At 51.1% G+C, this 11309-nt stretch overlaps 1 protein-coding gene across 1 annotated transcript; it reads right to left on the minus strand.

The window, feature by feature from the left end:
* Nucleotides 1-7804: 7804 nt before the first annotated feature.
* On the minus strand, nt 7805-9684 carry ID3 (inhibitor of DNA binding 3). Its single transcript, XM_053576427.1, has 3 exons — nt 8997-9684; nt 8804-8886; nt 7805-8281 (listed from the first exon to the last, which is right to left on the minus strand). Exons 1-2 carry the CDS (start codon nt 9294-9296, stop codon nt 8827-8829), a joined length of 360 nt encoding a protein of 119 aa, XP_053432402.1. The 5' UTR covers nt 9297-9684; the 3' UTR covers nt 7805-8281; nt 8804-8826.
* Between the last annotated feature and the right edge of the window lie 1625 nt (nt 9685-11309).

Raw genomic sequence — 11309 nt, forward strand, 5'->3', positions numbered from 1 at the left:
CTGAAGCTATCTCTCCACCACCTGAAAACATACTTGTTATGAAATAATTACAAATACCAGTGAGAACGTAGTAGCTAGGCCCTGACTGTAAGTGTGACCATCTGGCTTTTTGTCTCCAGGTATGTAAGGGAATCTTCGCGCATCTTTTCTGAGTCACTTCCCTACTTGGGGACTCAGTTTCTCCATTTGTGAAACGGGACAGGTAATGCTAACTATCACTTCTGAAGTGACTGGCAGGATTTTAGGTGTTTTGTATCTGGTAAATCCTCACTATGACTCTGTGGGCAGATTCCAGGATTCTCAGTCTTACAGGGAGGAGACTGAGGCTCAGAGAGATGAAGGAGCTTGTCCAGGGTGGCACAGCTTGAGAGTACAGGTGCTCGGCCAGAGTCCTGCTTTTGGTCTCTGTACTATTGGCTCCTTAAGGAACTGTCCCAGTGATCAGAGGCTGTGGGTTTGGGGGAAAGGGCCCTGAAGAGTACCCATGCTGGACAGGCTGTCTTGGGATGCTGTGATTGGATTATGCCAGCTACACTGCCACCCTGGAAAGATGAGGAAGGAGCTATTTTAGAATTCTGACACTAACCCTGGAAAACTCCATGGTGGGGTCACCTAGTGCTTACTGAGTATCTGTTATCTAATTTTTTTTTTTGTTTGTTTGGTTTTTTTTTTGGCTGGGGCTAGGTTTGAACCCGCCACCTCCGGCATATGGGACCGGTGCCCTACTCCTTGAGCCACAGGTGCCACCCCTGTTATCTAATTTAATCATCTTTCATGTTTGGCTCAGAAAGGATGAAGACTCACCTATGAAGGAATAGCTGGGAAATGCCAGAGCTGTTATTTCAACCAGTGTCTGATTCCTAGACTTACTGAGAGAAGGTACCAGCACTGATGCTGTGGCTGGGAGAACTTTGTACTAAGTTTTTTTTTGTCTGTTTTTTTAAGAGACAGAGTCTTAGCTCAGCACCTGTGGTTCAAGCGGCTAAGACGCAAGCCACATACACCTGAGCTGGCGGGTTCAAATACAGCCCAGGCCCGCCAAACAACAATGACGGCTGCAACCAAAAAATAGCCGGGCGTTGTGGCAGGCGCCTGTAGTCCCAGCTACTTGGGAGGCTAAGGCAAGAGACTAGCTTGAGCCCAGGAGTTGAAGGTTGCTGTGAGTTGTGATGTCATAGCACTCTACCCAGGGTGACAGCTTGAGGCTGTGTCTCAAAGAAAAACGACAAAAAAAGAGAGAGAGAAGAGTCTTACTCTGTCACCCTTGGTAGAATGCCGTAGTGTCACAGCTCACAGCAACCTCCAGCTCTTGGGCTTAAGTGATTCTCTTGCCTCAGCCTCCTGAGTAGCTGGGACTACAGGTGCCAGCCATAACGCCCAGCTATTTTTTTGTTGAGTTTGGCGGGGGCTGGGTTTGAACCTGCCACCCTCAGTATATGGAGCCAGCGCCCTACTCACTGAGCCACAGGTGCCACCTGGTTTGTACTAAGTTTTAAAAGAGCAACAGACATCCAACCCACTGGATAAGGAGGCTATGTTGGAAACCTATGCTCTGATACTTAATCCTGGGTGACCTTTGGAAGGTTCCCTAATGAGCCTTTTAGGGGAGAAATGGAAGCAGCCCTTCCAGGCCCTTATAGACTGGAGGATTCCACCCATTAGTGAACTGCCTCGTTTGAATACTTTCTCACCACTCTCTTTTTGTATGGAGTTGAATCTGTAGTAGAAAGTATGATTAAAAGGATGTGGAACCAACAAGTAGGCCTCTCAGGATTACCAGGATGAGCCCTCAGTGAAAACCGAGATCCTGAATGGTGGATGAACCCTTCACATGTCTGGATCCACTGTTAAGACCTACCAGGTCGTGGGTAGCGCCTGTGGCTCAGTGAGTAGGGCGCCGGCCCCATATGCCAAGGGTGGCGGGTTCAAACCCAGCCCCAGCCAAACTGCAACAAAAAAATAGCCGGGCGTTGTGGCGGGCGCCTGTAGTCCCAGCTGCTCGGGAGGCTGAGGCAAGAGAATTGCGTAAGCCCAAGAGTTGGAGGTTGCTGTGAGCCGTGTGACGCCACGGCACTCTACCCGAGGGCGGTACAGTGAGACTCTGTCTCTACAAAAAAAAAAAAAAAAAGACCTACCAGGTCCCTGGTCCTGAGGGAGAAGGCGGCCCTGGGTACAGGGCAGGGACAGAGGAACAGCATGGTGTCTGCCCTGTTGGTTCCCTAAGCCTTCATCTCTTCCCTGCATAACCCACAGTGGCGTGTCTTAAGACCCTTGTTTTGACACTAGAGATGGCAGAGACTGGAACAAAACAAAGCTCAGAAGAACATGGATCTGGGAGTAGGTGGGTTTTTATGGGGAGTCTGTTGTGCTACCCTCATTGCCACACAACGCACACTTTTAGCACCAAACCAACCAAGCATCAGCTGGCCAACAACCACTTCAGCTTAGGGTAATGAATTCCATATGTTTCTATAAGCATCCAGCTAAGCTTTTCCCCAGCAGTTCTTTTTTTTTTTTTTTTTTGACAGAGTCTTACTCTGTTATTCTGGGTAGAGTGCTGTGGCATCATAGCTCACAGCAACTTCAGACTCTTGGGCTCAAGCAATTCTCTTGCCTCAGCCTCCCAAGTAGCTGAGACTACAGGTACCCACCACAATGCCCAGCTATTTTTAAAGACCCGGTATAGCTCTAGCTCAAGCGGGTCTCAAACTCATGAGCTCAGGTGATCCACCCACCTTGGCCTCCTTGAGTGCTGGGATTACAGGCGTGAGCCACCCCACCTGCCTTCTCCCCCAGTGGTTCTTACAGAGTGTAAGAACTCTGTAAGAGGCTTGGTGCCCATAGCACAGTGGTTACGGCACCAAGCCACATGCACTGAGGCTGGCAGTTTTGAACTTGGTGGGCCAGCTAAATAAGGACAACTCCAACAAAAAAATAGCCAGGCGGGAGGTGCCTGTGGCTCAGTCGGTAAGGCGCTGGCCCCATATACCGAGGGTGGCGGGTTCAAACCCGGCCCCGGCCAAACTGCAACCAGAAAATAGGCAGGGGTTGTAACAGCAGGCGCCTGTAGTCCCGGCTGCTCGGGAGGCTGAGGCAAGAGAATCGCTTAAGCCCAGGAGTTGGAGGTTGCTATGAGCTGTGTGAGGCCACGGCATTCTACAGAGGGCCATAAAGTGAGACTCTGTCTCTACAAAAAAAAAAAAAAAATAGCCAGGCGTTGTGGTGGGCGCCTATAGTGCCAACTACTTGGGAGGCCGAGGCAAGAGAATCGCCTAAGCCCAAGAGTTTGAGGTTGCTGTGAGCTGCGATGCCCGCCTCAAGCCCAAGAGTTTGAGGTTGCTGTGAGCTGTGATGCTAGTGCACTCTACAGAGGGCGACACGGTGAGACTCTGTCTTAAAAAAAAAAGAACTCTTGTGTCTCTCTCCCTGGATTCCAGCTCACACTTGCCCACCCTTGTTCCATATTTCATAATGAGGGAGAGAGGGAGGGGGATGGGTGGGCAAGGACAAGGAGACAGTGCTTTGGAGACAGTGACCATTCCCTGACTTGACTTTTCCAGATCCCTTAGGCCGGGGACCTATGACATCTGCCAGCCCCCAGCAGTCCCTCTGTAAGAGCTGGGGGGAAGCACCTCAGCCTCTTGGAGCTTCAGCTGCCCCCTCTCTAAAGTAGGAACAACAATCCCTGCTCAGGGTAGAGACAACTTCGTTAAAAGAGCCCTAGGTAGGAAGGCAGTAGGCTTGTGTTCCAGTCCATTCTTGATCACCAACTTGCTATGTGTCCCTGAGCAGGTTCCTGCCCCTCTCTGGGCAGTATTTGTGACCTCTAAGTTCTATCCTGAAGAAGCATTAGACTTATGAATAAATAACAGAAAGTACAGGGAAGAGCACTGACTTGCCTATTAAACACAGGTGGCTCCAGTGTGGGGATCCTAGGCAGCCTAGGGCCTCCCTGTCCTAGCAATGTTCCTGCCAGCCTGGACTCCCTTTGACAACAGTCTGGTTCAATGTGGCTTCTGTCTATAGCATCTGGCACAAACTGGGGGCAGGGTGGCCTCAAGGAGGACAGGGGGTGTTGGCAGATGGAAGGATAGCGCCAGGGCTTGTGCGGGGTGGCAGCGGGAGAAAGGGTTATGGTTACCCTTCAGCCATGGAGGGATGATGTAAATCTGAGTTCAAAGGGCTTCAAAGAACTCCTCCCTGGTAATCTTGTTTGTTCACCAGCAACTGCCAAATTCTAGTCTCAAAGTGACCCCCTAGCCTGATCCCCACTGTCCAGTCACCCCACCCAAAGCCTGGCTCACTAACCGGGGTCATTGACACTACCCACATTCTCACCGCTACACCCTACTTGACAAGGGCCACAACTGCTGCCAACTTCTACCCACATTTGTCCCAACTCTGCCACTATCTGTTGAAACCCGAATTCTGGCCACACTCTGACCCCTCATCCTGCTTTCAGACCGACCCCTGATCTCAGTTACAAAGGGACCCCATGATCTTGCGACTGACCCTTAACAGAAGGAATAATCAGTGAACAATTAAACGCTCAACTCCGCGAGTGAACCGGGACATCACAGGGAAGAGAAGGGGCGGGATGGGGCTGGAAAGACTGGGGCGGAGGGCAGAGGCTTCCCGGAGGAGCCAGGTGGGGCCACGGCCACACTCACAAGGTTGGAGAGGCCTTGTGCGGGGCACGTCGCAGGCGCTCGAGGAATGCGAGTTGCCTGAAAGAATGAAGGAAGGAAGGAACGGGGTGCGATCCAGGGCGGCCGCCCAGCCAGGGCAAAGCTGCCGAGGCAGGAAGCGGGGTGGGGGGGCGCCGAGGCCGCAGCGGCCCGAGCGCAGCTGGGGGCAGCGAGAGAGCAGTGGGGTCAGCGACTCCGCTGGGCGGGGGGGGGAGCCCAGCCCGGGAGGCTGGGAACCCGGAGGCGGTGCTGCTGGCAGAGCGGCGGGGGCGCCGCTAGGCTCCGGATGGGCTGCGAGCCCCGCCCGCAGGCTGCGGAGGGAGCCGGAGCCAGAGCGGAGCCAGAGCTCAGACATCCGGGCGCCAGCGAACACCTGCAAGCGGCCCCCAGGGCCCGCGAGGGGGAGCGGGGGCGTCGGGCGGGGGCGGGGCGAGGGGCGGGCCGGGGTCGGCTCCGCCTAGCCGGGCTTCGGGCCACGTGGGCCGAGGCCCCGCCCCTACCCGGGCCGGTGGGGAGCGGTTCTTTTCTGGGAGGTCTGGGAGCGGGCAGAGGGGAGCCCTGGAAGGAACTCTGCGGGAAAACAAGTGACTGCTGGATTTTAGGGTGCAGCTCAGGTGTGGAGAAGAGGGGTGACCACGAGAGTGTTGAGACCCGGAGGATAGGTAATTGAAGGTTGTCTTGCCCCTCCACTCCTGGAGAGATCTAACTCTGGAAAGGGCCTCCTCATTTCTGGTGTCACAAGCATCAAACCTTCTTTGTAACGCAGGAGCTGTGTGGCCAAGGGCAAGTTACCTGCCTGATCTGAGTTTATTTACAAATAACTATAATGTCTGTGTTTGGGAGGTGGAGCCCAGATCACAAGCGATAATGCGCGTAAGACACTCCGGAGTCTCAGTAGATTTTATGTGCGTTGTCTTTTATGCAAACCACAAACCTTGAAGAGAGAAGGGACCATCATCCCCCAAGCACCCACTAGGGACCAAATGTTGTACCAGCTTAGGGAATGGCAAGGGAAAAGATCCTATGTGATGTGGGAGCGAAAACGGGCTTTGAAGCTGGAAGTAGTTGGAGTTCCTTGCCTGGTGTCCTGGATCAAGTTATTCACCCTCTCTGAATCAGTTTCTCTGTAAAAGAGGAATGATGATACCCACTTTGCTGGATTGCAGTGAAGATTAGAAAAATAAAGTTAGGTAAACACTCTATAGGTGATTATGACAGAGGGACTATTTTCTCAGAGTTTTCTAATCTAGGGCCAAATTCCTTTCACTCTCTAATGAGTAATGGATTGGCGCACTGGTCTATCTGTTGTCCTGGCCACCTGAACAGCTCAGTCCTGGGAGTCCTGACAGGAAATCTCCTTGGAATTGGCTTAATAATACCTCGTAGGTGTGCGATACATTTCAAAGAACTTTCCCACCATTATCTTCTGTCCAGGACAGGAGGCAGGAGGGCAAGAAGAGTGGTTCAGAGAGGTGTTTTTGCTCAAAGTTACATGGCAGACGAAAAGATGCAGCTCTTCAGAACCTTCTACAGTACTGAGGATTCTGAGTAAGCTGGAGGCATTGCTGTGTCAGAAAAGAACAGGAGTTCAATACCTGACTCTACTTCAATAAATAGTGTAATGTTGGGGTCAGGAACCTCAGAACTACCTCCTCAAGATCAGCTCCCTTTTACAGGTGCAAAAACTGAGGCTCCAAACATCTCTAGCCTTCAGTTATAAAGCTACTACGTGGCAGAGTAAGGTTCTTGTACCTGTATGTGGCTGTCGAAAGCCAGCACAACACACCCAAGAAACAAGCCAAGGCAGACCCAGCCCAGGTAGTTGGTTTGGAGCAAAGGTTCTTCACAGGTGTCCCTCCAGGGTGGTTGGAGGTTTTTCTGCTTTTGCTCTGCGAAGATAGGGGGTATGTGTTTTCTGAAGCATTCCTATCTTCCATGGTATCCAGGACCCTAAACAGTTGGGGAACCACTGGTCAGGCTGGGACCATCGTGGGCAAACATAGAGGTTGTCACCCTCCCCCAATCCCTATTCACCCTACCAAGCTCGCCAGGGTTAAAGCATGAAAGGTGATGATGTGACCTGTTTGTTATGAAATATTGAAGCAACTCATGCCAGAGGCCAACACACAGATGAGATCATGTCATAAACAGGAATCCAGTGAGAGGCCGGGGACCTGGGGAAGCACACCTGGGGAGCAACCAGGTGGAGAGGCCTGAGGGCGGGGGCGGGAAGGGGAAAGCATGAGTTGGGGTTTTGCCCTCTGCTCCACTCTCAGGCCTGGCCCTATGGAATGGCCAAGTCCCAACCTCTGCTCCTGTTGCTACATAGTCACTATAGTTAAAGTTTTTTATTTTGTCTTGACTTTTCCAGGGACTGTGAGAGCCTCCTTGAAACCCATTGCCCACTGCTCTCATTTTCCCCCATTTTTGAAACAGGAATAGAGATGCTTATTGAGTAGGTTCCCAATGGAAGTGGTATAGAAATACCACAAGGAAATGAGGTTTGTGAAGCCTTTTCCTTAAATTCTCTATACCTGGTCAGTCTACAACTATCTAGTGTTTGAGGAGGGATTACTATCACTACTTAACAGAGCCGTCTTAAGAGACCCGTTTTAATTTTCCGAACTTTGGACACTCACCATGAAGCCAAACCCAGAGAGCACTAAGAAAATGAAACCAGGCCTAGTGATCAGTTTATTCATTTCTAAAATGGGTGGTTCAACCACCACCCATGCCTGGGCATCGGGTGAGCAAGTTCCATGTTTACCATGTACCCTGCCTAGAAAGGCATTATGAACTAGTGATGTTGAAAATGTCAGCCACTGCTAAGACTTGAGAATTCAATTCAACTGCCTAATTTGCTGGGTGAGGTGACACCAGTCTTTCTCTGGTCTTCCTTCATCTGCAGAGTAAGGGAGCAGAGCCAGGATTTTCTCTGCACCCAACCCACAAGAGCCCATCTTTTCTCCCTGTTTCAGGACATTTTTTCAAGCTCCTAAAGCTGAATAATCAAGTTAGCTCCCCCAGATCCAAGAAGGGTATTTCCCTAAATCCAGCAATATGAGAAAAAGTATTAGCACTGAAGGAGGGACAAATGTCTGATCAAATTACATGCCCAACTGTTTAAAAATCGTTTATTATGCAAAATGTTAACTTTTATAAAAAGTTTAATATACATCGCATTGTTACAGAAAGTCACCTTCCTGCAAAAAAGGTACAAAAGCTATATACTCTATTATAGAGTTCATAAATCGGGGCAACAGAGCCTCTCTCCAAGGAGACCAGAAGACCAGCTCTACCGTCACCTTGGCAGAGTCTGGAGAGTAGCCACCCCCACGCACAGTCTGACAGTCCTTAACACTTGGGGATGGGGTGAGGGCTGGGTGATGTTGCCCAGCTGGTGGCCAGAACTAGCTCTGGCTCTTCAGGCCACCCAAGTCCACAGTCCTCTCCCGGGCACCAGTTCTAGATTCCAGACAGGGGTTTGGGGAAGTCAAGTGGGCAGGGCGAGGCTGGGGCGCATCCATGCCCTCGAGTTTCCGGCCGGAGAGGTTCCTGGGGTCCCAGGCGGAACGGGCGCCAGCACCTGCGTTCTGGGCGGGGGAGAAAAGACCAGGGAGCAGTCAGTTTCCGCCAGCGCGCCCAGGCGGGGGCCGTCCGCAGACTGGCCGGCGCCAGGGAGGAAACTTGGTCTCTACCTCCAGCTGATAACTCCGCGCCGCACGCTGTCCCCACCCAATTGGCGCCAAAGACCACAGGCGGAGCTTGCACTACCCCTCCCCCTTAGAATTGACACTAGTTGGGAGGAGGTTGAGGAAGATACAGCTCCCTTTACAACTCCTAACAGAAAGACTATTTTATTTAGTCGCACCCGCGCCTACTTTTCCGGATCTTTGGCCACCGGGCAAAGGCAAGGGCGACGTGCATTTAAGACTTAAATGCATATTAAATGGAAACTAATTCTGCCATTCATTTGGTGTGACCGCGGCCTAATCGTTTGTCCCTCTTTGCTTTAAGTTTCTCTAAACCAGGGGGCGTCAATCCTTTAAAAGGTCTGCCAACTGCACAATTTGCCATTTAAACCTCCCTCTCTCCCAGAAGGTGAGAATACTCACCTGGAGGTGCCAGGACGGCCAGGTCAGTGGCAGAAGTTCCTCTTGTCGTTGGAGATCACAAGTTCCGGAGCGAGCTCCGCTGTCTGATAAAGGAGTAGAAGAGCAGATAATTACGTAAGGCAATCGAGAGGTATCGGGGGTCCCGCAGCATCCCGACCTGGGCGTTCAGTCCCGCCCCGGCAACTAAGCGCACCTGGATGGGGAGATGCGGGCCGTCTGGGGGTCCAGGGGCCGGCTCGGCCAGGACCACCTGCAGGTCGAGGATGTAATCGATGACGCGCTGCAGGATTTCCACCTGGCTAAGCTGAGTACCTCGTGGGACTCCGGGTACCAGTTCCCGCAGGCGCGAGTAGCAGTGGTTCATGTCATCCAGCAAGCTCAGCGGCTCCTCGGCCGCCGGGCCCTTGCCGCGGCCCCGCGCGATGGCCAGACTGCGTTCCGATAGGCAGCACACCGCCTCGTAGCAACCGCGCACTGGGCTCAGAGCCTTCATGCTGGGGAATAATGCCGGAAATGCCAACAAGAAGACAAAAATCCACAGAACCCTGGAAGTAGCTTGCAATGCGCTCACGCGCACCTCGGCGCGTACTTATAGAGCCCTCTTCGAAGCCACGCCCCTTGATTCAGAATAGTCCGCTTGGCCCCGCCCCTGCCGGCCCTGGGCGTTCACAGCCCGCTTAAATTGCAAACAGCCTTCCTCTGGCTGGTCTGACGCCGAAGACCGCGGAGACGCGGATTAAAAGAATGAGGAAGCGCTGATACTGGGGAGAGGCGGGCCTCTTCGCCAGCAAGGATTTAAAAAAATCACTCCAAGCCATTGACTTTAAAAGTTTTCCTTTTCCTGGCAGTGGCTCAGATCTTTGAGCTCCCCTGCCCCCTGCCAGTCAAGCCTTAGCCCAACACTGGTCCGAACCCACAGCTTCTCCGAGGTCATAAATCCCTGAACAGCAAAAAAGGTTTTTTTTTTTTAGGCAAAAGATTTTTCAAGGGAAACTTGTAAGGAATTAGTGCCGCCTTGTTCCCCAATTTGCTGTTCGCCTGACCTCCAGACTCACTGGCGTCAGGCATTATCTTGTGACCAGAGGGAAAAAAAATTAATTGCGGTGAAGCTGAGGTTACAATGAAGAAAACAGATTTGGGCTAGGCGCTGAGATTGCAGGAGGAGGAGGGAAAAGGGAGTTTGAGCAAAGAACACTCTTTATTTGAGCAACAGTGGAAAAGAAAAAAGGAAGAAGCGAGCAGCCTGAGTCCGTGCTTTTTGCATGGGGGAAAAAAGAGCTAAGGCCTCTGCCCTGTGAACTCCATAAGGAACTAAATGTATGTCCAGTTGTGCTTTGGAGATGAGTTTGATTATAATTTTGGGCAGGGTTTTAATATGGGAGAAAGGGGGGGAATGATTACTAGTTAAACCTTTTTAGAAGCTCCCCATCAGGTCATCAAATCTTTTTTAACTCTCCCCACCCCACTTTCCATACACCTCTGGACACAAAACAATACAATCTCACTGCTCAATTGTCTGTTCCTTTCTGCTATGGAAGAACAGGCCACCTGGACTTGATTATTCTTAGCCCTGCTCCAGCTTTATCTGAGACACCAGGAAAGGGACCAGAGGGCAGGCAAGCTAAGCCCTGTATTTCCAACAGGACCGTCTTCATGTCACCAGAAAACACTTTTGGGAATCTGCAGTTCTGAGATGCTGCTTTCCATCTTGGAAATGACCAAGTGGGATTTCCTCCAGTGGTTGCTTTGTTCATCAATCAGTTAGTAAATATTTATGGAATTGCTTCACATAAAACAGTGGCTCCTGCTTTTCAAATTCTCACAATTTGGGGAGACAAGATTAACACAGGAAACAATTAAGAGTGCAGTAGTGTGTGCTACTGGTTAATGGGCCAATGGGAGTGCAGGGCTAGGTCTCCAAACCATTATAGTGGAAAGAACGTTGGCCTGGGAATCAGCAGCCATGGGTTCAGCACGCTAGCTTTGCCAATGATTTGTCATGTCACCTTGAACAAGCTCAGGTACTTGGCTTTAGTTGCCTTGTCAGTAAAATGAGTAGATGGTGCTAAGTATTTTAAATCCTTTCCAACTCTAGAAGTCTAAGGCTTTATGAAATTTGGACAGGCAAGTGTGGGATGGCAAAGGGCCCAGAGAGGGGATATAAGGCATGTCCAGTGTCACACCGTAAGTAATAGCAGAGCCAGTCTTGAAGCCTCATTCTTTTCTATCACACCTCAGGGTTCTTTGTCTCAAGAAAGAGGTTTCAAAAGATTTCTTCCAGGAATATTAATTTTCTTTTTCTTTTTTCTTTTTAGAGACAGTCTCGCCCTTAGTAGAGTGCTGTGACGTTACAGCTCACAGCAACCTCTAGCTCTTGGGCTTAGGCCATTCTCTTGGCTCAGCCTCCCGAGTAGCTGGGTCTACAGGTGCCCGCCACAACGCCTGTTTTTTTTTTTTTTTTTTTTTTTTTTTTTTTGCAGTTTTGGCTGGGGCCGGGTTCGAACCT

The sequence above is a fragment of the Nycticebus coucang genome, chromosome 22 (genome assembly GCF_027406575.1).
Source record: "Nycticebus coucang isolate mNycCou1 chromosome 22, mNycCou1.pri, whole genome shotgun sequence".
Taxonomy (NCBI): Eukaryota; Metazoa; Chordata; class Mammalia; order Primates; family Lorisidae; genus Nycticebus; species Nycticebus coucang.